The following is a 27,858-nucleotide window of genomic DNA, read 5'->3' as shown; positions in this document are numbered from 1 at the left end:
CATCTCACACCACAGTTAAGTTTTAGCAAATTAGGACAAGTCAGCAAATAAGAACAACTTTCCATATCAGTAACTGATACTGATTACAATTTGCTATGGCTGTTACAGTAGCAGAGCAGGTCAGATAGCAGTTTAATATCAGTAACTGCTACATGTAGCAAATTTAAGACTGAGAGCAGTTTTCACACTACACCGGCTGCTCTCACGGGGGCAGGCGCTGAGGGCAGTGCCAGGAGGCCCCGCCCCTGGGGGCCAGGCCCATCCACACACACAGAGCTGGCCTGGTTATAATGCGGGTTTCCATGCCAGGTAAGTGCTGCCAGCCCGGCGCGAGTGCATGAACTCGGTCCCCCGCTGCACACGCAGCTGAGGAGGCTCACAGCCAGCGCATTAAGCAGAAGGGCTGGCGGGAGCTGATAACCAAGTTGCTGTGGGGTGGGGCTGCAATTAAAACGAAGCGGGGCTGCGAACTGGTAGAGGTTGAGCAGATGGGGGCCTAGCCCGCTGGGGTGCGAGGCAGTTGCGGGGCTGAGGTGTGCGCAGTGGAATGCCTGAGGCCAGCAGGCCCAGCAGCAGCGCTAACTGGGGGATAAACGAGGTCACTGTCCTGCACCCAGGAGTGAAAGTAACTTAAAGCAGTGGTTCTCAAAGCCAGTCCGCCGCTTGTTCAGGGAAAGCCCCTGGCGGGCCGGGCCGGTTTGTTTACCTGCCGCGTCCGCAGGTTCAGCCGATCACGGCTCCCACTGGCCACAGTTCACCGCTCCAGGCCAATGGGGGCTGTGGGAAGGGCAGCCAGCACATCCCTCAGCCCGTGCTACTTCCCGCAGCCTCCATTGGCCTGGAGCAGCGAACTGTGGCCAGTGGGAGCTGCAATCGGTCGAAACTGCAGACGTGGCAGGTAAACAAACCGTCCTGGACCACCAGGGGCTTTCCTTGAACAAGCAGCGGACCGGCTTTGAGAACGACTGACTTAAAGGACTTAAAAGTATGCCAGAGTCCGGGGGGGGAGGGGGAAGCAGAGCCTCAACCGGAAGGGGGCGGGGCTGTTAAATCCCCGGGCCCTTTAAATCACCACCGTAGCTACCAGCTATGGAGGTGGCCAGGAGCCTCGGGGCTCAGGCTGAGATTTAAAGGGCCTGAGGCTCTGGCCACTGCTGGGAGCCCCAGGCCCTTTAAATTGTCAACTGAGCCCCAGGGCTCCTGGCCACCACCGCTACCCCAGGGCTCCGGCAGCAGGGCTCGAGCGGTGATTTAAAGGGCCCAGGGCTCCAGCTGCTGTGGAGCCTCCGGCCCTTTAAATCTCAGCCTCAGCCCCGGGGCTCCTGCAGTGAGGCTCTGGCGGCAATTTAAAGGGCCTGGTGCTGGCCCTTTAAATCACCAGCCCGGGGAAGCCCGTACGGTCAACTTTCACCTCTGCCCGCCCCCTCACCTCGGGCTCGTAGAGCGCCACGGAGCGGCAGGTGCCGAAGGCCAGGAGCCCGCCCCTCCCCCACGACACGGCCCCGCCGCCAGCCCGATTCGCACAACAGGCAACGTGACAGACTCTCAGGGGCGCCGCCATTTCCCTCGCGCACCGCCCCTTTGACCTCACGCAGCTTCCGTCGTGCGACTCCGCGCGAGTCGGGTACGGCGTCCGAGAGGCGCCTCCGCGAGAGGGCGGGGCTGTGAACTGTAGCCAGGCTCTGCAGTCCCTCAGCCTCGCTCTCATCCACTAGCCTGGCCGTCCCTACCCGCCCCCGCTCTAGCCCCGCCCCCACCTCAAAGCCCCGCCCCCGCTCCAGCCCCGTCCCCACCCCAAAGCCCCCTAAGCCAGCCCCCACGGAGGGCTGGGGGGCCTCGCACGCCCGCGCGGGGGGTGGGGGGGCTGCGCAGGGCCCAGGATAGCTTGGGGTGGCCCAACGCCCGACCCCTCCGCTGCCCGCCCGGCCTGACAGACACCGCGCTTCTCTGGCGGCAGAAGCCGGTTCCGTTTACATCCTGTCTGTGCGCAGCGTGGCGCCGGCCTGGGCTTGGGCCTGTGCGCTCGTGCCCCCGGGCTGGGCGGCGGCTGAACAGTGTCGCGCGCTCTGCTCCTGCTGCTCCGCCCCCGAGCACCGCTGCTGATACTCGCTGACATCTCGCCCTTCCCCGGCTTCCCAGTGCGGCCGCTGCCGGGTGCAAGGGCGAGGGGAGCCCCGGGGGGACGTAGGGAGACGCGGTTACGAGTTGGGGTTGAATGGCTGCGGGAGAGCTCGGCCAGCGCGTGGAGACGTTTGTCTGCTGGAATCTTTTTAAATACCCAACCTCACTTCTTCGCCACCCTGCTTTGTTATGGAAACGTTGCACGGGCTCTGTGTCGCTAATCTTCTTAAATATGTAGTAAGATTTCAAAAGTAACAGTCCCAGGAACATTGTCAGATTTTTCTCATAGTGGATGTGGCGGTGGAATAGAAAAATATGTATGAATAAAAATGGAGTGACAGATGTTCTGGTTTCTCTTCAAATCGTATAAATCTTTTGCCTTTTACTAAAGATGTTTACACAGTGTTGTAGGTTTGTTTTGTACAGTTTGTAAATGTGTACTTTTAACTATACGCACACAGACACAAATGTTAAACGCTGTTATGGTTGCATAGTCAAGTACTCAGAAGTTAGAAAATGTCAGAGTTAATGTTGCTGCTGTATTCTTAATTCTGCCTTTTTGTGCATATGCATTGTGATACAATCTTTAATTAAATTTCCACATTTTTATTCTTGGGACCTATGCCTCATTCAGTGCACAGGATAAAAGGTGCTTGGTGAATGAGGGAGCTATTCAGTATTTTTATTTATCATTATTCAGTGTGTGATTTGCTGTACACAAACCAAACCCAGCCCAGAATCATTCATTTTCTTTTCTAGGGTACCCATCACCATAGTGCTTGAGTGCCTCACAAAAATATATGAATGTCTTCACACTACCCATGTGAAGGGTGGGTGGTATTACTTATGCCCATTTTATAGATAGGGAACAAGAACAGAGCAATTAAGGCCAAAATTGACCTATGTCCATTAATTTTGAGTGCCTCACTACCCAGGTACCCTACTTGAAAAATCTAGAATGTCATTTTTCAGAGTTGCTGAGCACCCACAGCTCCTGTTGACATCAAGTACAGTTGTAAGTGCTCAACACTTCTGAAAATTAGATTCTAGAGGTAGGAAACCTGTTGGTTTCAATAGGATCCTCAATACAAGACAAAACTCCTATTGATTTTAGTGGAGTCACAATTTCACTCTAGTAATCTCAAGTGTGGCACTTAGAAAATAAGGAACATAATTATGAACATTTTGGTGTGAGTGACTTACAGACTCCTTATCTAAAGCTGGATAACAGCCAAGAATAGAACTCCGTTCTCTTGGGTCACAATCATGTTAACCACAAGATCATCTTTTCCCTTTCTTCCAGGTTTGGGATATGGCCCTGTAGTCACTTTCATGATTGGGGAAATTCCACATCTCCGGCACAATAATAATCTCTTGCAGAAACTTCTACCCTTTGAACCCGCTCCTGTAGGATTTACCACAGAAGGGATGATCCAGGTGAGGAATTATTCCCTATGAGAATGCTTATAGACTGTATCTACATGACCTTTGATGGAAAAACACTGTTTTCTTTTACCAGCCAGATTTACTTATCCTACATTTAAAAAAATGTAACTTGCCACAATAATTTGACTCGACAGTACATTCCACAAACACATTGTAAGATAAGAAAGCAGACATCAAACACAAGTTTTTACACTACATCCAAAAAGTCAGATAAATTCAATCTCATTTTAAATTGAAAGCTGAATAGTGCTTGTGAAAGGTGCTGGATTGAATTTAATAAATGTTAATTGCATCTCTGTTTGATATTTTATTGAAGGGGCTACATTTTAAATACACCTCTACCCCGATATAACACTGTCCTTGGGAGCCAAAAAATCTTACCGCGTTATAGGTGAAACCATGTTATATCGAACTTGCTTTGATCTGCCAGAGTGGCGCAGCCCTGCCCCCCTGGAGCGCTGCTTTACCGCGTTATATCCGAATTCGTGTTATATCGGGTCGCGTTATATCGGGGTAAAAGTGTATTTTACAAATGGCTTTCACTGCCAAATGCGTAAATGTGCTTCACATTTTTCTGAAGAAAATAATAGCGAATGGTAAAATTATTCAGAAATAAACAGAAATTGCTGTGTCAAAATTAAATGTCCAAACAATGAATGTAATTTGCTTGCTGAAAGACACACTAGAAAATCTTCTCAAATCCTTTTGTTAGCAGGGAAGTCTCATACAATCATGACCTAGAAAATTGCTTGAAAAAGTAGAAGGGGATGAAACAGCTTGTCATGTAATCAAACTGATTAGAGCTTCTGCTTCAAAAACATAATGCAGAAACAGAGATGTGATAGCAAGCATGCATTCCAGAGCACATAAAAATGTGGAAAGAGGTATTTTTCCATTGCAAAAAGACAACACTCAGAAGTACAATCTCAAACAGTTAATATTATATTCTATTTACAAACCCCATATTAGCAGAGGTTATTGTGTGGATTGTGGATAATATTGCAATACACTAGTATCTTGTTAAAACAAAAAATGCATTTATTGTTTGCCTGACTTTCACACCCATCTGTGGTTATTTTCAAATAATATTGCTTTGTATGAAGAGCAGTAGCAGAGCTTTATGCATATATATGTGTATATATATATATATATATATGCATAAAGCTCTGCTACTGCTCTTCATACAAAGCAAATATATATATACCCCACATATTTTAACAATATGTACAAATGCCAAGAGTTATTGCATGAATTACACTTTGAAATGTAAAATCTACCGATAAACATGACACAGTATGAACATCTCTAAAAGAGATAGGGCTCATATGGGTCATGATCCAAAACTCATAGAAGTCAGTGGAAAGACTGTCATTTGGATCAGGCCCATGTTTACTGGCATTATATCTTTGCTTGCAGCATTCTTTTCTACATCATAGTTTTGCTATCAGTACCTTCTGTCACTTTTACATATACACTAATTCGGTAAACAAGGTACTCAAAAGTAGCAAGCATCCAGCCATCCGATCTGGAGCTTTCTCAGATAAGAGCAAACACAAAATGCATTACTATGGAAAATATGCCTTATGCCAAGGGCGCAAACAGCTTTGGTGCCCTGGATTTATAGTGCAAACACATATGCATTAACGGTACACACCACTCTCATAAAATGTATTTCTTTTATTATGAACAACCTTATTTCCTGAAAAGCATTGTTAAGAATCTATCTCAATTCCCATTAAAACCCACATTTCAAGTGTTTATATTTGAGTTACAAAAATTCTTTCTGGTCTGAAAATTGTGAATATTTGTATGCATGGTCTCAGTACTATTCAATAATTTGTCCTTTTTAGAGGATTAACTACTTTTCCTCCAAACATAACAATTGAGAAGGTTGTGTGGAAGTGATTGGCTCTGTCCTGAAACACTGGGATCTAAAATGGTTGTTTGTGAGGTGTGTCACGGAGTATTGGGGAACTCAGGGCCCTGCACCCCCGGCTTCCTGTGATTCACCATGACTCTCAGCCAGCCAGTAAAGCAGAAGGTTTATTTGGATGACAGGAATACAGTCCAAGACAGGTCTTGCAGGCACAGACAACAGGACCCCCCTCAGTTAGGTCCAGCTTGGGGTCCCAGGGCATCCCAGCCCCCCCCCTCCCCCCTTTGGGGGGGGTCAGAGCCATCTCTGCCTCCCAGCCATCTCTCCAGCCCGCTTCCAACACTCTGCCTTCAGCGACCCCTCCCACAGCCTTTGTTCAGTTTCCCAGGCCAAGGTGTCACCTGGCCTCCAACCCCTTCCTGGGTTCTCATGTTACATGCTCAGGTATTCGCCTTCGGGCAGACTCCCATCCCCCAGTGCAGACTATCCTAGCCACACTCCCCTGTCAGCATTCACACACCACAGTAAGAACAGTCCCAGTTCGTCACATCTCCCCCCTTCGAGACCGAACTGAGCAGGGTCACTTTAGCCAGTGACCCGGGGAAGTTCGAACCTACCCCCGTTCCCATGGATGCCCCCGCATCCCTCCCATTCCTTGGTGAGAATTACACCAGGCCCCTCCAGTTTCACGCCCCCCCTTAGGTCGGGGGTGCTTGATGGCACTCGCAGTTCGCATGTGGGAAGGTTTATGCGGCCTGTGCCCTTTTCCCACCCCCATACCTCTGGGGTTCCAACTGGGCTGTGGTCTTCTCCCAGCGCTCCAGTCTGGAGGTCTGTGCTTTGGGCTCTCTTGGTTTAGAGCCGCCCTTTTAACCTTGGCCACCCTCCGGAAAGGATCCTTTATGCTGGGCAAGGGTCCTAAAGCTGTTTTCCCCTTGTCCCAGGCCTTCCTCCCCCTCTGACAGGGGTCACAGGATCCGCAGTACTGTCGGACAGTAACAAAGACCCCAGGCCAGTAAAAGCTCCGTAGCAGCCTCTGCTGGGTACGCCAGGTTCCCTGGTGCCCTGAGAGGGGAATGTCATGGGCCCGGCACAGCAGCTGGCGGCGATACTTCTGGGGTACCACCAGCTGCCTCCTGATCCCCCCTGACTCCATTTTCCCTGGGGGAGCCCATTCTCGGTACAGGAACCCCTTCTCCCACAGGGGGTTTTCCGGCCACCTCGTCCCATGGTCTGTACCGCATTGAGGTCGGCCAGGTCCCTTATCTTCCGCAAGGAGGGATCTCTCTGCAACTCAGCCTGGAACTCAGCAGCTGGGACAGGGATGGCCACCTGCTCTTTCTCGCCCGCTGGGTCTGAAGCTGCAGCCTCCCTGAGCCATGTCCCTGGGCGTTCCCTCCCTACCGGGTTAGGGTCCTGCGCCTCAGGCAAGGCACCCTCCCCAAGGTCAGGGCGCAGTGCCCCTCGCCGGCTCTGACTGCGGGTCACAACCAGTGCCCTTTGGGGGTTGCTTGGCCAGTTCTCCAGGTCCCCCCCCATCAATACCTCAGTGGGCAAATACGGGTGTACCCCCACATCCTTGGGGCCCTCCTTGGCCCCCCACTTCAGATGTACCCTTGCCACGGGCACTTTGACTGGTGTTCTGCCCACCCCCGTCAGGGTCAGGTAGGTGTTGGGCACCACCTGATCTGGGGCCACCACCTCGGGCCGGGCCAGCGTCACCTCTGCGCCCGTATCCCAGTATCCATTGACCTTCCTCCCATCCACCTCCAGGGGAACAAGGTACTCTCTCCGGAGGGACAGCCCCGCGCCTACCGTATAAACCAAAAACCCTGAGTCTGGAGCATCCAGCCCCCTAGAGGAGCTGGCCTGGAGCTCTCCTCCCTCCTTAGCAGGTGGTACTCTGCCAGCCCCCCTTCCCTGGGAATGCTGCCTCTCGCCGGGCTGGGTCTCTACCCAGTCAACCCTCTGTGGGTTCGGTCTGCTCAGTCTGTCCCTGAGCCTGGGGCACTGGGCCCGTATGTGGCCTTTTTGGCCACAGTGGTAGCAGCCCATGTCCCATGGGTCCCCTTGAGTGGGTCGGATGGTCCTGACGCCGGATGTTCCCCTTTGATGGGGTTTTTCTGTATTTTCCCACGGGGAGGTCCCATGGTGACTCTCTCTCTGCGTTGTGGTGGGACTGTTCCTTTGGGACTCCTCCCTGTTATCTCCTGACCGGCTCTTTACAAACTCATCGGCCAGCCGGCCTGCATGTCGTGGGTTCTCTGGCTTTCTGTCCACCAACCACAGCCTCAGGTCGGATGGGCACCGCTCATACAGTTGCTCCAGTACCAGCAGTTTGACCAGGTCCTCCTTCGTCTGGGCCCCATCAGCCCACTTGCTGGCGTATCCTTCCATGCGGACGGCTAGTTGCAGATATGAGATCTCAGGGGTTTTATCCTGACTCCGGAACCTTTCCCGGTACATCTCAGGAGTCAGCCCAAACTCACGTAGCAGGGCTTTTTTGAATAGTTCGTAGTCCCCTTTCTCTGCCTCTTCCAGTTGGCGGTACAATGCCACGGCTTTGGGGTCCAGTAAGGGGGTAAGGACCCGGAGTCGGTCCACGGGATCAACCCGGTGCAGCTCGCAGGCCGTCTCAAAGGCATCCAGGAAGTCATCCATGTCCTCCCCCTCCTTGTGTGGGGCCAGGATGCACTTATCAAAGCTCCGTGCAGTCCTGGGTCCCCCCTCACTCACCGCAGCCGGGGGTTCGCTGCCCTTCAATCTTGCCAGTTCCAGTTCATGCTGTCTCTGTCTCTCTTCATGCTGTCTCTGTCTCTCTTTCTCCTCCCGTTCATGCTGTCTCTGTCTCTCTTTCTCCTCCCGTTCATGCTGACGCTGTCTCTCTTGTTCACGATCCCCCAGCTCTCTCAGTTTTAGCTCTTTCTCCCATTCCAGCCAATTCCGCTCCACGGATGCCGAACGTCGCCGGGAGGATCCTCTGCTGGCCGGCGAGCTTCGCCGGGAGGATCCCCTGCTGGCCGGGGGGGTCACGGCACCCTCGGTATTTGCTGGGCTCCTCCCCACCCTTCCCCTAGGCATAGGAAGGAGGGGTCTCGGGAAGCCCTCAGCAGCCGGCTGACCACTCCCAGCTGGGACAGACACTGGTGCCTGCGCTGCATTTGCCAGGCTGCTTCCCTGAGACACAGGGATCAGTTCATTCGCGCGATCTTCCGCCTCCAGCCGGGCAATGAGCTGTTCTTTGGTGAGCCTCCCAATGCGCAGCCCCCTCTGCTTGCACAGCTCCACCAGGTCACTCTTAAGCCGCTTGGCATACATCTTCCTGCTGGCCACTCACCGGCCTGTGTGCTCACAGCTCCCCACAGTTCCCAGGGGGACCCCTAGTGTGCCAGCCCTTCTCGAGGTCACCACCTCTCTGCCAGGGTCGAGCTGCAGACTCCTCCGCCCCTGGGACCACTCGCTGCGATCCCCCCGGGGGACCCTGTTACCGCAAAAGTCCTTCTCGCTGGTCACACACTCCCAGGGGTAATAACCGTCTCTCTCTCACTCTTCAGCACGCCTGGTCCCCGTCAATCCCCCTTCGTTTTACTGCTCCCCAGTCACTTACTGCAGGAAGCGCCGTCCACGAGGTGCAGTAGATCCCACCGCTGCCACCAGTTGTCACGGAGTATTGGGGAACTCAGGGCCCTGCACCCCCGGCTTCCTGCGATTCACCATGACTCTTAGCCAGCCAGTAAAGCAGAAGGTTTATTTGGATGACAGGAATACAGTCCAAGACAGGTCTTGCAGGCACAGACAACAGGACCCCCCTCAGTTAGGTCCAGCTTGGGGTCCCAGGGCATCCCAGCCCCCCCCCCTTTGGGGGGGGTCAGAGCCATCTCTGCCTCCCAGCCATCTCTCCAGCCCGCTTCCAACACTCTGCCTTCAGCGACCCCTCCCACAGCCTTTGTTCAGTTTCCCAGGCCAAGGTGTCACCTGGCCTCCAACCCCTTCCTGGGTTCTCATGTTACACGCTCAGGTATTCGCCTTCGGGCAGATTCCCATCCCCCAATGCAGACTATCCTAGCCACACTCCCCTGTCAGCATTCACACACCACAGTAAGAACAGTCCCAGTTCGTCACAAGGTGGCATTAACAGGAAGAAAAGTCAAATGCATGCTCAAGAACAATTAGAAACATCAGGTGAAGGCTAAGGATATTTATTACTGTATGATAATTCCTGAACAACTTGGACTGGATGTAGTGATCTATATTGTTTATGGAAGAGTGAATGAGCTTCCAGAGACCTCTGAAATTTCACTTTATTGTGTGTCAACATTTAGAATTCTTGAGACACTATGCAGATAGCATGACTGAATTAACTCTGAAAGCAATAACAGATTGCAGCTATATCTTTGTTTAAAAATATTTTAAAATATATCAGCACATACTTACTAAAACAAATATGTGCACAAAACTTAGTGACCTAGGAACACCCAACAAAAGATTTAACACATCCTCTGCCTAGTGAGGTCAGTGAGCAGGCACAAGATAGTGGGCGCTATCAAATCATTTCCTCTGGGGTGTGGGTTCTGTGCATTACTTTTCTTTTCATATTTTTACTTCCTTGTATTTTTCAACCTTTAATGTTGTTCTAATTTTACTTTGCAGGAACCTCGGGCATTGGTGGTCCCTTGGTCTCTGTTTTCAGTAACAGTTTAGCGTCCAGAGGAATATGATGTTTTAGTATAACTGAAGTCATTGTAGGCTCAGTGTAGGGTATTTGCATGAAATTCAATGGCTTGTGATATCCAGAAGGTCAGATTATTTGATCTAATGGTCCCTTTCTGACCTTAAATTTTATGAAGCTTAAGGAAATACGTAGTTAAGGCACCCAATCTTAACTCAGCCCCATAGTAATACCATAAAAAAAGACCAATAACAGAAAAAAAAAACCCCAACCACTAGCAGAGTTTCTTTGCCTCAAAAAATGAAGAAGACCTAAAGGCTCCACATAGCCTCCTGGAGACCTCAGAGGTGAAGGCCAAAAGGGACCACCAGATCATCTAGTCGGACCTCCTACACACCACAAGCCCCCAACACCAGTCACACACCAAATCCAACAGTCCAAAATTGGTCCAAAGGAGACTAGGCTATAAGGTGCCACAGGCAGAGAGTAGGAGGGACCAAGGTGCACTAGTACCCGAGGCTCCTGTAATAGCAGGGGATTGATTAAGATATACCCTTATAACACTGGCAAATGACCCAAACTCTGCTTCAGAGGAAGGTGACATCTAATGGTCTCTGCCAATCAGACCTGGGCGGAAATTCCTTCCCAATCCCACATATGGTGACCAATTAGACCGTGAGCATGTGAGCTATTGCTAATCTATTTTAAGTTGAAGGCACTCAGATGCTGTCAAAAACCCAAGATAGATAAGGAATTGGGAATCCATTTACCTTTCTTTTAGTTTATATTGTTGATCTAATTTATTGAATGTGCATCTGAAATATGCAACTCCTTGACCCTCCCCTTTGCTATAGAACCTTGGTCAAAGGTCTAGCTATATATTATGCCTAAATTACTGTGATTCTCATTTGACTGGAATCCTTTCTTCTAACTACAGTCTTCATTCCGTTCAAAGTTATGCAACTAAATTAATACTTCACTGACCTCCTATTCTCAAGTGTCATTCAGCTTCATTGGTTGTTAATGCATTTAAGGATTTATTTAAGGATTACATTAAAATAGTTTGTTTTAAGTTTCTTCCCACCATTACATCATCTTATTCAACAGAAACTGATCAGGTAAGATCAAGGTAGGGACCAGATCCCTTTGAGTACTGTGTTTAGTTCTGGGCCTCTCAATACCAGAAAAATGTTAACAAAATGGATACAATTTAGAGAAGAACAAGAAATAATTAAAGAGCTGAAATGTGAAAGTTTTTAATCCTTCACCCTATATCCAAGGGGCTATTGTGATGCCATGGCCCTTTAAGAGCACAGTCTCCAAGCTTTCTGGGTCTCTGAGGACTACTCCAAGACCTAACTAAATGTGGGCCTCCAGATGTCCAGCTTTCTCCTTCCCACCTTGCAGAGTAAGACCTGTGGGTCTGTTCCATGGGCAGCTCCTTGCCAGGACTCATGGAACCTCCTTGAGATCATCACTGGCCTTAGCAGCCTCCCCTCTCTGTCTGAGAATGCAGCATTTTATCCAGCTGTTGCTAGTCAGCCACTTGGTCACAGCTGGGGAAATCACTGTTCTGGCCATTAACTCCTTCATGGCTCCTGCAGTGTGGGGTTTATGCACTTTATCACATACACTTATTAGGAAACCTTAATAGAATGATATCTGTATAGTTTGGCTAAGTGATATCTGAGGAGTGAATACAAGGCTGTGAAAGGTATAAGGATTAAGTTGTTTATCTTAATCCAGAGATGACAGATTTAGTTAAAATTTGTGGGATGATATAGAACAAAAAATTAGTTGGAGTATCAAAACAATGTCCTCAAAATTAGATCTCTGAGAGATTATCAACAGTGTCCAATGGAAGTGGTGGAAGCCCTCATTTGAACCATTTAAAACTAAACCAGACACAGAACATCAAACAAAATAACCCGAGTTTGTATTTTCAGGCACATGACTTATAAATTTCACATGCTAAAGGTGCATTGAGGCATATTGTTTTTGTGTCATTTTTCTTTCAATCACAAAAATAACCACTGCAGTATATTTAAAAAAAAAAATGTCAAGAGCGAGATGTCTAGAAAATGAGGGCAAAGTCACTTTAGTGTGCTAGCAATATCTATAAAGTATTTTGTATATGAGAATGTTTGAAAGACTCAAGCAAAAAAGGCAGATACATTGAGAAATCGGCATCTACATTGGAAAGAAAATGTGATAAATATATGCTTTCTCACAGACAGCAATGTGAATGCTCTGGAAGGAAATGTTTACCTTTTATGCTATGCTTGACTTTTGCACTTGCTATACTTTAATGTTTAATGATTAACATAATATGACCTGAACTATGCTAGAAAGGTATCTTTTACATTATTTTGAATATATAAAAAGGCAATGCAGTGGGAAATGTACTCTAGCCAAACTGCAAAGCATGGAAAAATAGAACCTTAAAGCTTTCGCTTTCCCCATCCTTTTTTTCCCCTTGTAGGCCAGTTTCATGAGCTACATGATCACGGGTGCTAAATTTGTCATCTTGTTTCATATAAGCTTTGAATCTCTTGGGGTTTGAGTTCATTTTGTTTTGTCAAAACAAAAACAGGAACAAAACATTAACTCAACAAATATGGGTTTTCAAAAATTCCCTGTGAGTTTTTGAAGTGAAATGTCATTTTCAAAAATTTATTCAACCAGAATCTTCAAAATTTGCCTTTTTGGGTTGTTTGGTGTGGAGAGAGGAGACAGAGATAGTCATTTCTGTACTATTAGACAGCCACTGCTCACAGCTCCACAGTTAAGATTGCATTATAAAACATGCTTAAAATTAACACACAAACTTCTGTTAACATGGAGTTAAGGTTGCAAGCATTCACTACTTCCCTGTGCCCTTCCAGAATGTGAGAGTTGTATTCTCACCAATGTCAGAAAAAACAGGAAATGCACAGTTCTCATGAAACACAGCTACACAATATTAGCTTTGGGAACATTATAGTACCTGACTCTCCCTCACCCCACCATTGGGGTTAATCACTTCCACTGCAGACCAACTTCTACTGCCACCTTTTCAGCCTCTGCAAAGTACAGGGCAGGCACAGGGAGACCTGGAGGGCATAATTCTGCAAGTTCTTCATCTCCCTTGTCGACAACACACTATCCTCTACTAGTGAAAACAAATTAGCAATTGCCTCTCCAGCTGTGTCTGACTGAATTTGCTTGCCATTTATCTGGCCACTTAGATTTACTTAATACTTTATTATCCCTTTGAGCAATTGATTTGCTGTATATTGATTTGTCAACTGATCACTTACATTTCCCATATAATATATTATTTCAAGCCCCATTTGTTTTCTCCTTAATTAAATGTCTTGCCTCTGTATAGATTTAATGATTAGTTCTTTGTTCAATTGATTTTCTGTGTATTCAGTTAATTCATAGCTCTAACTTTTGTCCTTCATTAATTGTTTCCCTGTTCATGTGATTTATCCTTTCTTCAAATACTGTATTGAGTCGCTAGATTTTGTTTTTTTCACTTCTAACTATCATGACTATTGAAGTAATCTTCTGCTGGCTGCCTGATCTCCATCCAATTCCTCTACTCTGCCTTCTCCATCCCTTCTCCCTTTCTCCTTCCATTCTTCCCTCTCCTCCCCCCCCCCCTCACACCAGCTCTTACTCTTACCAGCAAATGAGATCTCCCCCAGCCCTGTCCCTGTCCTCTCTTCTCAGTCTGCCTCTCCTATCCTTGGTGACTTCAGTTTCCATATCAGTGCCCCATTTGATGTATTTGCCAACTACTCCTTGGATTAATTCTCCCATTCATCAAAAAAGCCATTCATTTGACCTTATATTCACTAAAACTCTGTCCTCTAATCTCTCTGAATTCTCTGGCTCTGGCCACCACCTAATCTCATTCAGCATTGTCTATGTCACACCCTGTCCCGCCCGTCCACCTGACCTTCCCCACCTCCAGTCTTCTGAAGCCTGCTCCCTCCCAGCTTTCTCATCCTTCACTTCATTAGACTCAGATGTTCACTCCTAGTCTGATCTCTTCCCCACCCTTGACACCCATGCGTTCCCCTCTCCTTCCTCCACCCCCACCCATAGGCTAGAATCACATGCATTCAGTTATCTAGGATCATACATATCCAACCAAAGAGGCTGTACCAAAGGAATCAGAAGGCGATGATTGATTTGCTCACCCGTGGCCTCACCCATGGAAAAACCGTGGCATCTGGAAATGTACAAACGTTCAACTGGTAAAAAGAATACTTTTTCCAGTGCAACTTATGGATGTGAATTGTGGGAAATTAATGCTTCTGGCAAGGAGAAAATTGAAACCTTTGAGATGAGGTGTTCGTGGGGACACTTGCCTATCTTATAGGTATTCATCTTTTTTCTTGTTCATATTAGAAATGTTATTGGAGAGAAGTCAACAGGAGCAAACTTATGTACTTCGGTCACATCAGGCATAGAAATGGAAATAACGTCAACAAAGTTATAATGGAAGAATTGGTGTCTAGTAAGAAGAGAGCCTGAGACATAACCTCTTGTATCAGAAGCCTGGTGTGAGGCCTCAACTAAAGTAGTAGTCAAGCCTTGCTAACATAAAGCAAAGTTAGCAAAAGACAGGCCATGAGCAGAAGTCAGACTCTGCCTGTGTGCAGGCTCACAGAACCTGATAAGAACAGGGCTGATATTGCAAAAACACACACATTCCTGAGAAGTGCTAGGCACAGGACATTCACGCAAGCACATTCCAGAAGGGTGGTAATAGAACACCCCATACCAAGTTTTGTACAAAACACACTTCCCGAAGATAATGAGAACACAATGACCCCTCCTAAAGATGAGGTCAGGATGACAGTGTGATAGAGATATTTTGATTGAACCAACGTGTGCAAGGTAATGGGTGGTAACAACCCACATCAGGAGTAACTAACTATGTCAGAGGGGCCATATGTAACTTGTTTGTATTGGGGTATAAAATGAAGTTTCAGAGGGAGTCTTTTTGGCTGGCCTAGGGGATAATGGGAAAGTCCCATCATTAACTGAGCTAGTCCAGTCCACGTGTTAGTGTACCTGTAACCATTGAGCCATGGCATTAGGACCATGCTTCATTGACCATAAACATGACCGAGTGTCTTCACTAACAGGTCTGTGGTTATTGGGCAGTTCGATGGAGGTTTGCTGTGCCAACTATCTGCACAGAGCTGGGATAGCACACAGAGAGAACATACACACACCGCCAAACATCTGACAACATGGCAGTGGGTCATCCTTGTAGATTTGGAGATGACCAGTGAGGAGATGATTAGATAGTGTGTGGCAGATCACTGGAAGGGCAGCTGCTGAGTGCTCAAAACTACTGATAGATAGAGAAGGCTTCCAAAAATTCTGCTATGATGTCACCAATATTCAGACATAAATAAATGGATTTTACTTACACACACAAGCTACCCAAGTATATAGATAATTTCCTCTTAAGAGTTTATGTACACACAAATTTGCAGTGGTTTAGTTAAAATGATGCAAATGCCTAGATGGCCCCACTTACAGTGGTTTTACAATAGTTATATTGGTTTAGCTTGCCTTTGTAAATTTAAGCTAATAAAAAACCAGCTTTAAATCACTGGAAGAGTGTCCTCATGAAAAGTTGCACTAATTTTACTAAATTAGTTTAAAAATCACACCTTTCATTTAATTGGTGCAACTTTGTATGTGGACCATGTGTAAGGGTATGTCTTCACAGCAATTAAGCACCTGCGACTGGCCCATGCCAGCTAACGGGTTCACAAGCAGGGCCAGCTTTAGGCCGATTCCCCTGAATTGGGCCCTGCGCCCAGTGGTGAGCTGGAGCCGGTTCCCAAGCTCCAGCAGCTGTCCGCCCCACCCCCGGCCACAGCTCACCTCACCTCCCCCTCCTCCCCTGAACGCTCCGCCACCTTTCTCCTCCCCCTCCCCTGCTTCCCGCGAATCAGATGTTCATGCAGGAAGCCTGGAAACAAGCAGCGGCAGGTAAGCTGGGGGGGCGAGGAGGGCTCCAGGGAGCGTGGCGTGGCCCAGTCTGGCTCCGGCCGAGCGGCTCCCTCCAGACCTGGCTGAGCAGCCCCAGCCCAGCCCAGGCCCCAACTCTGGCCAGGCGGCGCAGCTCCGGTCTGGCCCCAGCCCCGACTCTGGCCAGGTGGCACAGCCCCGGCTCCAGGTTGCCCGGCTCCGGCCGGGCGACGTGGACCCGGCTCTGGCCTGGACCCCAGGCCCGGCTCCGGCGGGGGTAAGCAGCATGGTAAGAGACTGGGGCCGGGGGGGGGTTGGATAAGGCAGGGACAGGGAGTCCCGGGGACAGGGAGCGGGTGGGGGGGTTGATTGGGCAGAGGTTCTGCGGGGGGGGCAATCAGGGGATGGGGAGGGGGGGGTTGGGTAGGCATGGGAGTTCCGGGGGGTCTGTCGGGGTGGTGATGAATGGGGTCAGGGAGCAGGGTGAGTTGGGTAGGGGGTGGGATCCTGGGGGGCAGTTAGGGTGGGGGGTCTTGGGAAGGAGTGGTCAGGGGACAAGGTGGGGGATTGATGGTTGCGGTTTCTGAGGGGGGGTAGTTGGGGGCAGGACATGGGGGGTCAGATGGTGGGGGTGGGGGGATGTACTCACCGGACTGTTCCCTACCGGGTCTTCGGCGGTGGGTCCTTCAGTGCCACGGAAGACCCGGAGCGCCGCCAGGTGAGTCATCCCTGCTGGGGCCCCATCGAATCGGGCCCCGCACTTTCTAAAGCCGGCCCTGTTCACAAGGCTGTGGGGCTATAAAATTGCAGTGCAGACATTCAGGCTCAGGCTGGAGCCTGTGCTCTGGGACACTCCCAAGCCCCACGAGCCTGAGTCAGCTGACATGGGCCAGTTGTGGGTGTTTAATTGCTGTGTAGACATACCCTATGTGACCTGGGATGCCTGGGGAAGCCCTCGCTGAAAATGCCATGGTCAGGGTATGCTGCAAAAAGGAGAACTCATTCTCCGAAAACTGGTGGCTAACACTGAAGTTAAACTCACCCACCAGTCACAAACTGTGCTTCTGATCCCCCACACTGATTATCGAGAAGCTAAAAAAGTAAATCACACAGCCTCCTTTATTGCATTCCAGTTCTCCGGCTCCCAATCAGCACCTAGGTCCAGTACAGTAAGAAGTTATTTAAAAACTCTGCTCACATATACAAAATGTTCTTCTGACCCCAAAGGGTCAGCCAGATTACCAGGTCAATACAATTTTGGATCTTACCCAAAATACCATGCTGCCAGCCAATCCTTTAGTGTCTAAAACTAAAGGTTTATTATAAGATGAAAAAAGAAGAAGAAGAGAGTTGTTAAATGATAAAGCAATCAGATACAGAGATTTTAAAGTCCATGTCTCAGGTTCTTAGCAGTATTGGTGAGTTTCCTGGCTTGAAAGTCCCTCTGGACACATCCGCAACTTGGATGGGTCATTCGGTCCTTTGTTCAGAGCTTCATGCGGTAAGAAGCAGGAATGAAGACAAAATGGAGAAGATGCAGCTGCCCTTTATATTCCTTTTGCCATGTGGCTTGTACTTCTTGTGTCCAAAACACAAGCTTCACAGCACTTGGCATGGAAAAGCCTTAGGCCTTGGCTACACTTGCAGCTGTACAGCGCTGTGAGGTAAACCTGTCTTCGTACAGCTGAGTAGGGAAAAGCACTGCAGTCTGTCCACACTGACAGCTGCCAGCACAGTGGTGTGGCCACATTTGCAGCTGTGTTGGGAGCGGTGCATTATGGGCAGCTATCCCAGCATTCATGTGGCTGCAACGTGCTTTTCAAAACGGGGGGTGGGGGTGGATTGGATTGTGACAGGGAGTGTGGGGGGAGAGAGAGTGCTTTTTGGAGCATGTCAGCTCTCTATTTTGCAAGTTCCAAACTCCTGGCCCCCTGCTCATTCATTTACTCACTCAAAGCAAGCTGCAAACTGTTTGCTTTTCTCTGCGGTAGGAGCTTTGAAACCGGCACTTCCGCATTCCTGCAGCCGGTCACAACAATGGAGAGGATTGGCCACTTGACAAAGTGATTAGTACAGCGCTGCAAGAGTTTACACTCACACCTGTGAGTCATGGCCACTCTGCTGCAGCTGTTATTCCTCTCGGAGATGTGGAGTACCTGCAGCGGTGTACCCAGGGAGATACAGCGCTGCAAGTGCCCTGCCAGTGTGGACGGGGAGTGAGTTACAGCGCTGGGGGAGGCTTTACAGCGCTGTAACTTGCAATTGTAGCCAAGGCCTTAGAGTTCTGTCCATAGGCATGCCTTGCTGACTCATAAGGTGTAGCCCCGGGCTTTTTCAATGAGTTCATTGTACAGCTGATGACCCTTGATGGGCCGTCAAACAGGCTAGGCAACTGCTGCTGCCAATCTGTCTGGGGGTGTCATGTACCCTACATATCTATAACTCACAATACAAATGTGATACAAACATATAAATACCTCATTGGCGCCTGATAAGCCATGCTAGAACTTCGAGAGGCACAATGCCTATAAGCCTGCCAAGGGTCCCAGTAAGGCCACTGGGATGGTGGGAAGGGTCCCAGTGGTTGGTACCATGGCTGCCCATATCAGGGAGGTTGAGGGTCAGCGAGACGGTCGGTTGAGGGCCGTACTGGTAAGGGGTGGCACAGGCAATAGACGTACTGGGCATGTCCATCTGTCACCTAGATAGATTCTTTACAGCTGAGACACTTCCTGAAGCCCAGTGAACATAGGCAGCGGGTATAATAGGCATGGGGAGGCTCTGCCTCCCCTGGCACTGCCATGGCCGCCAGACCTCCGGTTGCGGGATTTGGCGGGGGAGTTTTTGCTTTATTATGCCCCATGGAGGTTCCAGGGTGGTTGAGGAGGTGGTATGTGCTATTCAGCTTACTGATGAACCCAGGAAGCTGAGTAGTACATACCACCTCCTAAGCCGCTCCGGAACCTACATGGGGCATATCAAATGTGTCAGGAAGAGATGCTTTTCCCTGCGGCGACTTGGGTCTGGGGATGGGAGAGGAGGGGAGGCGTGGCTAGCCCAGGGCTTCTCCAGGCAGGTGGGGGGGGGGGGCTCGGGGCTTTGGCCAGCCCGGGGTTTGTGGTTCCAGCTGTCGGAGGTGAGGGGGTCTTGGGGTTCCAGCCATTGGGGGGGGGGAGGAACTTGGGCAGAAGGGGCAGAGCTGGGGGCTAGCCTCCCAAAAGGGGGGCTCTACCCGCTGCCCATGCCAGTGAACTGGGCATAACCTATCCAGGGGGTCCCCAGATAAGGGGAGGAGTTGAACAAAAAACAAACTTAAAAATATCTTTAATTTAAACTAACAGGATAAAAGAAGGGAAATGTAAAGGAAACTCTAAGTAGTAGTTAAGAAAAGGAAACGATTAGTAAGTCTTTTGAACGTTAACAATCTGCTAACGGACAGCTAAAGTTCCATCTCTAGCCAAGGGCTGTTGAGAAGGAACTGAGGGGGATTCGCATGCACAACACTGGTTAGCCTAATGGCAGAGCATGGGGGGTGGGAAGGACAGAGGGGGACTGGGAGACAGCCCATGTGCGGGCTGAACGGACACTGCTACCAAAATTCTCCAATCAGCAGCACAGGGATGCAAACACACCTTCAGTGGAGCACTCATAGGGACACTACTCGAAGAAGAACTTAAATATTATCTTATAGCATATGATAAAGAAATTATAAGTGGGATTAATGCATGCAGCAACTTACAAGCATTGTATAAAGACTAAACACATTGTTATAAGTTCAATACACATCTTAACCATACTAACACACGGGGAACAGATCGGTTTCCAGCAATGAATTTGTTAGTGCTTGGCTAAGGCCTAAAGCCTTGGCAAGAGTTGGAACGTAGTTTGCCAGTTTCACAGTGACCCATATCCTTCTTAAAACAAACATTGTTTACTTAACAGTAGGAACAAAGCTTTGGAGAGAAAGGCTTTTAAAACAACAAACAGTCTACACACATCTCTATCTTACCTCAAGTCCTACCATCATGGTGACCTAGGCAAGCCTCGCTTCTCCAGACACCCCCAACCATTTCCTGGGTCTGGTTTTAGCCTGGTTCTCCCATTTGCTGTCCTAAGGGAATGTTCCTTTTAAACTCTGCCTGTGTTTGCAGGACCTCAGTCATTCCTGGTTAAATCAGTTTCAGAGGATGTCCAGAGAAAGAGGATAAGTCTTAGCTGCAGAGTTAACACAGGGTTTTATGCAGATGTTGCTCCTAACCCTCCTCCCATCCACACACAATTCCTTCTTGCCCAAGTTTAATGGAGCTTTCCAACCAGGGCAGCTGGCTCATCTGGGGCTGTAGGCTAAAATCCCAGTGAGGCTTTCACTCAGTTAGTAGCCCACCCATTTTGCAGAGAGGATATAGGCTAAACCACTTGAGCGCTATAAGTGCAAATACCGCTTTGCATCCAGAAGGGTAGACAAGTTCTCCCACAATTAACCGAGACAGAATCACAGAATGCCTCCACTTACTGCAGCACAGAGAACCATGGACTGTATCCCCAAAAGTCCTGGCAATACAAATGGGTGAATGCAGCACCAGTGAGGACACAGTAACTCGGGTAAGGCTGTGCAGTGTGGCTGCACACTCCTGGGCAAGGCTGACCCAACTGCTGATTTACTGGAGTTAACTCTGCAAACAAGACATACCCTGTGAGAGAGTGATCAAAGCTAACAGTTCTGGCACTGTCTCTTAACAATTCTTAAATGTTTGCTCAGAGGTAGCTATTTTGAGCCATTCTTCTCCTTGCTACCTGACTTCCAGACTAGGGTTACCATACGTCCGGATTTTCCCGGACATGTCCGGCTTTTTGGGGCTCAAATCCCCGTCCGGGGGAAAATCCCAAAAAGCCAGACATGTCCAGGAAAATAGGGAGGGAGGGCTCGGCGGTGCTCAGCCGGGGCCACTGGGGCTGGGGCCGGCGGTGCTTGGCAGGAGCCGGGGGTGCGGGGCCGGGGCTGGCGCGGGGCCGGGCCGGGGTCAGGCCGGGGTCGCGGGGCTGGTCCGGGAGCCGGGGTCACGGTGCTGGGCCGGGAGCCGGGGGCGTGGTGCCGGGCCGGGAGCCGGGGGCGCGGTGCCGGGCCAGGGGCCGGGCCGGGAGCAAGGTGCTGGGCCAGGGGGCGGGCCGGGAGCCAGGGGCGTGGTACTGGGCCGGGGGCCGGGCCGGGCCGGGAGCCAGGGGCGCGGTGCTGGGCCGGGTGCTGGGCCAGGGGCCAGGAGCAAGGTGCTGGGCCAGGGGCCGGGCCGGGAGCCAGGGGCGCGGTACTGGGCCGGGGGCCGGGCCGGGCCGGGAGCCAGGGGCGCGGTGCTGGGCCGGGGGCCAGTGCCCCAGGGCCCGAGCCAAGCCGGGTGGGAGATGCAGGGCCAGAGCCTCTTGGCCTGGGCCGGCCAGCCGGCCGCCGGAGGGAGCCGCTCGGCCGGGGGGCCGGACTGGGCCGCGCTGCACCCCGCCCCAGCTTACCTGCTGCCTCCCTGTTTCAGGCTTCCTGCGAACATTTGATTCGCGGGAAGCAGGGGAGGGGGAGGAGCAGGGGGCGGAGCATTCAGGGGAGGGGGCAGAGTTGGGGCAGGGCTGAGGGCGGGGAAGGGTGGGGTTGGGGCGGGGCCGGGTCCCCATGGAGTGTCCTCCTTTTTAAAAATTAAAAGATGGTAACCCTATTCCAGACAGACCCCTACTGAGCTGAACTAATATATTCATACAGGGCATGTCCACACTGCAGCTAGGAACATGCCTGGGTAGACATGCTAAAAATAGCAGTGTGGATGTTGCAGCATGGGTGATGGCATGGGTACAAGTCCACCCAACCTCCTGGGTGCGTACCCAGATAGCTAGCCTAAGCTGCTGCCCGTGCCACAACATCCACTCTGCAATTTTTAGCATGCTTGCTTGAGCAGAGCTAGCATGTGTCTGTCTATCTGGGCTGGGAGGCACATGGTTGTACATTCCGTGCTAATTGATAGCCTTCACCTTGTTGGGGTCCACTAGGCATAGCTACCAGGTAACTCGGGAGAGTGGAAGGCCACAAGTGCCGATGAAGCTCTTTTGCTCTGGGCCTATCTGAACCCCCAAACTCCATCTTGGGAACTCTCACCTACTTCTATGCTAACTGTTTACATGCTCTGAAGTAGGTTGAAGCAGAAATGTAATGTCAGCTTTTTAGCAGATGGCTGCAGTTTCACTCACACTAGCAGAAATAATAGAGATAAGAAGCGGGGTAGTTAGTTTGCAGGCGTCTAACTCAAGGTCGCAAAGACTGGGAAAGTTTTCTCACAAGCTTATGTAGAGCTTATTGTAACAGTTGTCTGGAAGGGAGGGGTAAGGGGGAACAGCCAGACAAAGAGATGTATGTAAACAGTTTGGAGTATAAAAGGTAAAAGTTGTTTGTATTTGTTGCACTGGATTTGAGACATGCTGGTCTCCTAGTGCCATTTCAGAGCTCTGAAATAAACTTGGCTTGCTTTCTCCCCTCGGTGTCTTTATTGGTGCCAAGCACACCAGGCGACGGACCATTGTTGTCCCCTCGAGCCCTTTAGGGCGGGCAACAGTTTTGGCGTCCTGGGTGGGCACGAGGCTGAAATTTAGCCTTGACCGGATCCCTCCTGGTGGCCGACGGATCACGACGACGATCGACGCCCAGAGCTCACCGGTGACTTCATCGGGGGCCTCAGCGGAGACGTGATTTGATCGACCCAGAAGGGCACAACGGTGCAACGCACACAGACAGTGGAGAAGCAGCTGCGGGCGACGGTGGGGAACCGGTCCCGTTGATAGGGCGACGGTGACGGTGCAGAACCGGACCCTTGGATAAGGTAGGAACAGTCCAGTGGGGACTTATCTGTTGTGACCTGGGGACGCCCAGAGTCTGCCTGTTGTGACCTGGGGACGCCCAGAGTCTCCCTTGGTATGGGGCAGGGACAGAGTACAGCCGGCAGGGTACAGTGTACACCTTTAGAATGCATTCTGGTGAACTGGAAAGTGTTTGGATCTGATCAGTTGATTAAAAGTAAATTGAAAAGGTTCTGTACAGTTGATTGGCCTCAGTACCAGCTAGAGTGCCAAGAAAGGTGGCCACCGGAAGGATCACTTAATTACAACACGATCCTTCAATTGCTCTTGTTCTGTCAGAGAACAGGTAAATGGAATGAACATCTCTATGCGTATACGTTTATGGTGTTAAGAAATAGGACTGATATTTTGCTCAAGTGCCATTTGACTCCGACAGGCTCGGTAGTGACGGCTGCTAAACCCCAGAACCCTCCCACTGTTGTAATGCCAGAATCGGTGTCCCCTTCGGCTCCTCCACCCCCACAGGCTTCAGAGAGTACCCCCCCCCCCCCGTGGGATTGTATCCGTTGATTACTGAGAGTGTGGTAGCCCGTCCCGGAACACAAGAACGGCCAGCTCAGATAGTGTCAGTATACTAGCATGTACCTTTTAACCCTGTACATCTGGCTGCTTTTAAGGCAGAGGCAGGAGAATTCTCAACGAATCCAAGCAAGTTCATTTCTATCTTTAAAGGGTGTCTAGCTAGCCATAAGCCTGACTGGGATGATTGTAATATACTTATAAGAACCTTGTTGCCTGAAGTGGAGCGGAATCAGGTTATAGCTAAGGCTAAGGATGAAGACAGAGAAGGCATTTAAGGTTTAAAGGGAAAGCTATTGGATACCAGAGGTTGTACAGAGTGGAATCCTCAGAAGTGAGTGTGCTTGTCCTGGTTTGTTGCTTCAAAGCTCTGTACAGAAGTTATGTTACGGGAAAGATGTATGATGGCAATGTGTATGTGTTAATGGTTGGAGAAGAGGTGTATGAGTGAAGAGTGGAAGGTTCCTTTGGAAGTTAGAAGAAGCCGAGAAAGGGAGAAGGAAAAAGAGAACAGAATGAGTTAACTGAGAGGAAAATACAGCTGGCCTCAGTCCAAGGACAGTGTAAACACAGCCAAGACTTTGCTGACAACCAAGAGAAAGGGGGGCTTGAATGTGCCCAAGCAACTATGAGATCTGCAAAATATTGCAAGGCATAATGAGGACAAACGAAGGGTTAAAAAGCAGCTTTGTTGGACAGTATTGGCCCAGGGATTTAAAATTCCCCCACTCTGTTTGGACAGGCTTTGGCCAGAGACTTGGAGGAGTGGGATAATTCAGACAGAGCCCTCCTGCTGCAATATGTAGATGACTTGTTGATTGCTGCTGTGGGTCTAATCCCTTGTCTTAGAGCTACTGTGAGTCTCCTGAATTTTATCGGACTCCGAGGATACAGAGTTTGGACTGTGGGCTAAACCTCTGTATGAATGTGTTAAGGGAGCGGAACATGACCCCTTTCACTGGTCCCCAGAAGCGGACAGGGCATTTAAAATCTTGTAAAGGAAGCTAATGGAAGCTCCAGCCCTGGGTTTGCCTGATATATCTAAGCCGTTCCAACTGTATGTGCATGAACGAAAAGGGGTAGCTTTGGGAATGCTTACCCAGCTATTAGGTGCCTGGAAACATCCTGTGGCATACTTTTCTAAACAACTGGATCAAGTTTCAAAGGGATGGCCAGCCTGTTTGAGGGCAGTCGCAGCTACTGCTCTAGTGCTTGGGGAAGCTGAAAAGCTGACACTGGGAGGAACTGTGCAAGTGTATGTTCCCCATATGGTCCGAGCCTTGCTGGACACTAAGGGTGGTCTTTGGCTCACACAGGCTCGGGTTGCTCGGTACCAGACGAAGCTGTTAGAGAATCCTGAAGTCACCCTGCAGATCTGTCCCTCCCTTAATCGAGCTACCCTGCTACCAGAGACAGAAAAGCAGGAACATGACTGTTTAGAAATCATAGATGTTCAGTATTCTAGCCGCCCCGATCTAAAAGATCAGCCACTCCCAAATGCTGACTTGGAATGGTATACGGATGGCAGTAGTACTGTTGTGGATGGGCAAAGGAGGGCTGGTTATGCTATTGTGTTTCTTCATGATACCGTGGAAGCTGAGAGTTTACCGGCAGGAACACCTGCCCAGCTTGCTGAACTAGTGGCCCTGACTCGTGCACTCGAGCTGGCAAAAGACAAACGGGTTAATATCTTTACTGACTCAAAGTATGCTTTTGGGGTATTGCATGCTCACGCTGGTTTGTGGAAGCAAAGGGGAATGCTAACAGCCCAAGGCTCTCCTGTCAAGCATGGGGCTCAAATTCTCCGGCTTTTAGAAGCAGTACAACTCCCCTCAGCAGTAGCAGTGGTGCATTGCAAAGCCCATCAAAGGGAAGATCAAGATGTAACCAAGGGCAATGCCAGAGCAGACAGGGAAGCTAAGCGAGCTGCTACCCTGAAATCAGCAACTGAGGAGAATGCCCAAATGCATGCCCTCATCCCATCAGTGGGAGAGCTTGCAGCCCCTCAGTACTCCCAAGAGGACAGAAACCTGGCTGACAGTCTTGGTCTCCAGGAAAAGGAGGGATGGCTTTATTCCACAGAGGGAAAAATCCTCCTGCCCAAGGGCTTGCTTCGACCAGTGTTGCAAAAACTGCATCAGACCACACACGCAGGCAGAGAGGCTCTTACCCAGCTTATGAATAAATATTTTCTAATCTCTGGACTTAAACCCCTAGCATCACAGGTACAAGCTGAATGTTTAATCTGCCAAAAGAACAACCCTCGACCAGGAGTAGCAGTGCCACCAGCCACCCTGGAACCTACCCCAGGCCCAGGATTGGTGTGGCAAATAGACTTTACTGAGTTTCCCAGAACCCAAGGGTACAGGTACCTTCTTGTCTTAGTGGATCGATTCAGCGGATGGCCTGAAGCCTTCCCATGTCGCAACAACACTGCCAAGACAGTGGCTCTTAAGTTTGTCAAGGAGATCATTCCTCGCTTCGGCCTTCCTCAGTGGATGGAATCTGATAATGGAACACACTTCACATCTCAAGTGGTTCAAAAGATATCAAGTGCTCTGCAAATCCCCTGGAAGCTCCACACACCCTGGCGACCACAAGCCAGTGGAGTAGTGGAACGCACAAATCAGACACTCAAGCGACACCTCTCAAAGGTCTGTCAGGAGGCCTCTCTTAAGTGGCCTGATGCCTTGCCCCTTGTGTTACTTCGCATTCATGCTCTCCCTAAGGGTAGGATAGGGCTTAGTCCCTTCGAGATTATGTTTGGAAGAGCATGGCCTATGAATGGTACCCCAGTTCTGGCAGGGGAGTGGGAGATGGGGTGTGGTTTCTTGTCTCAGTACATGTGCTCTCTGTCTGCTGTTCTTTCTTCTCTTCACAGGTATACCAAAGATTCACAGCCTCTTCTGCTGGATACTCCGGTCCACTCCCTGCAGCCTGGTGACTCCGTTCTCGTGCGAACCTGGAAGGATGAGCCTCTCCCAGAGAAGTGGAAGGGACCCCACATCGTCCTGCTTGTCACCCATACAGCGGCAAAGGTCGAAGGACACAAGAACTGGATTCATCACTCTCGACTGAAAGCAGTGCCCACTCCTGAACAGTGGATTGTCCAGCCTGCGGAGAAGACTGCTAACGACGATTTGGGACTTAAGCTGTTATTCAAAAGACAGTAAGGGTCACTGGGAATGCGTTGTGATCTTTCTGAACAGTCACAGCATACTCCCCGCGAGAACCCTGAGCATTGGTTTTATTTTCTCACAGTAGGCCGACCTCACCTATGGTCCTGGTCCTTTTAGTTTTTGATTTGTTTCTTATCTTCTGGGCAGTTGGGTTGTTGTAATTGTCTGTGTTCTTATTGGAGAAGAGTGTTGTACCTATGTCCCAGAGTTTTCACAGGACATTAACAAGCACATCTTGTCAGCTGAATGAGCCTTTAACCAGTGGAAGGCCCAGGAAAGAGAACCCACTATTTTGGATTCCCTTTGGGGTTGGATACCTGGTTTAGGAGAACTAGGGGATATAGGGGGAAACATTGTTTGCATCTTGCTTACAGGTGTTGTGGTATGTTTTGTTCTTGTTCTTTTGCTCATTTGCTGTAAAGTGCTCATACGTAAGATTTGTACCTCCCATACCCCAGAAGTTCCCTTATACCCGCTCATTGATAATCCTGATTGCATGGAGCTTAATCGCATTCTGTCTTTAGGGTATGAGAAAACTCTGACAAAGGTTTGTTGAGTGTTCTCAAAGGAGGGATTGTTGGGGTCCACTAGGCATAGCTACCAGGTAACTCGGGAGAGTGGAAGGCCACAAGTGCCGATGAAGCTCTTTTGCTCTGGGCCTATCTGAACCCCCAAACTCCATCTTGGGAACTCTCACCTACTTCTATGCTAACTGTTTACATGCTCTGAAGTAGGTTGAAGCAGAAATGTAATGTCAGCTTTCTAGCAGATGGCTGCAGTTTCACTCACACTAGCAGAAATAATAGAGATAAGAAGCGGGGTAGTTAGTTTGCAGGCGTCTAACTCAAGGTCGCAAAGACTGAGAAAGTTTTCTCACAAGCTTATGTAGAGCTTATTGTAACAGTTGTCTGGAAGGGAGGGGTAAGGGGGAACAGCCAGACAAAGAGATGTATGTAAACAGTTTGGAGTATAAAAGGTAAAAGTTGTTTGTATTTGTTGCACTGGATTTGAGACATGCTGGTCTCCTAGTGCCATTTCAGAGCTCTGAAATAAACTTGGCTTGCTTTCTCCCCTCGGTGTCTTTATTGGTGCCAAGCACACCAGGCGACGGACCATTGTTGTCCCCTCGAGCCCTTTAGGGCGGGCAACAACCTTGACCAATCTTTTGCTGGTCT

General features: G+C 49.7%; 1 protein-coding gene and 1 long non-coding RNA gene across 16 annotated transcripts in view; one reads left to right on the top strand and one right to left on the bottom strand.

Annotated features, from left to right (window-relative positions):
* ELP2 (elongator acetyltransferase complex subunit 2) overlaps window positions 1–17,251 on the bottom strand; it is a 150,753-nt gene extending 133,502 nt beyond the window's left edge. For 3 of the 9 annotated variants that reach the window (XM_065584137.1, XM_065584138.1, XM_065584140.1), the window contains exon 1: window positions 1,430–1,583. In XM_065584137.1, the coding sequence (XP_065440209.1) occupies window positions 1,430–1,561 (132 nt within the window). In that variant the 5' untranslated portion in view covers window positions 1,562–1,583. Of the gene's footprint in view, window positions 1–706; window positions 775–1,429; window positions 1,584–1,974; window positions 2,514–16,746 lie in introns of those variants that run through there. The other 6 variants (XM_065584139.1, XM_065584132.1, XM_065584133.1 and 3 more) reach the window with 6 other exon arrangements.
* LOC122173428 (uncharacterized) lies at window positions 111–27,753 on the top strand. 7 transcript variants are annotated; one of them, XR_010598494.1, is made up of 3 exons: window positions 111–309; window positions 3,425–3,558; window positions 22,630–27,753. It is a non-coding gene; the product is annotated as an uncharacterized LOC122173428 (long non-coding RNA). The 7 variants fall into 7 exon arrangements; XR_010598492.1 differs by lacking the exon at window positions 111–309 and adding an exon at window positions 770–898; XR_010598493.1 differs by lacking the exon at window positions 111–309 and adding an exon at window positions 844–985.
* The last annotated feature ends 105 nt before the right edge of the window (window positions 27,754–27,858 follow it).

Source organism: Chrysemys picta, chromosome 2 (assembly GCF_011386835.1).
Source record: "Chrysemys picta bellii isolate R12L10 chromosome 2, ASM1138683v2, whole genome shotgun sequence".
NCBI classification, from domain to species: Eukaryota; Metazoa; Chordata; order Testudines; family Emydidae; genus Chrysemys; species Chrysemys picta.
Note: the sequence above shows the minus strand (reverse complement) of the source record. Positions and strands in the feature narration are given on the sequence as shown.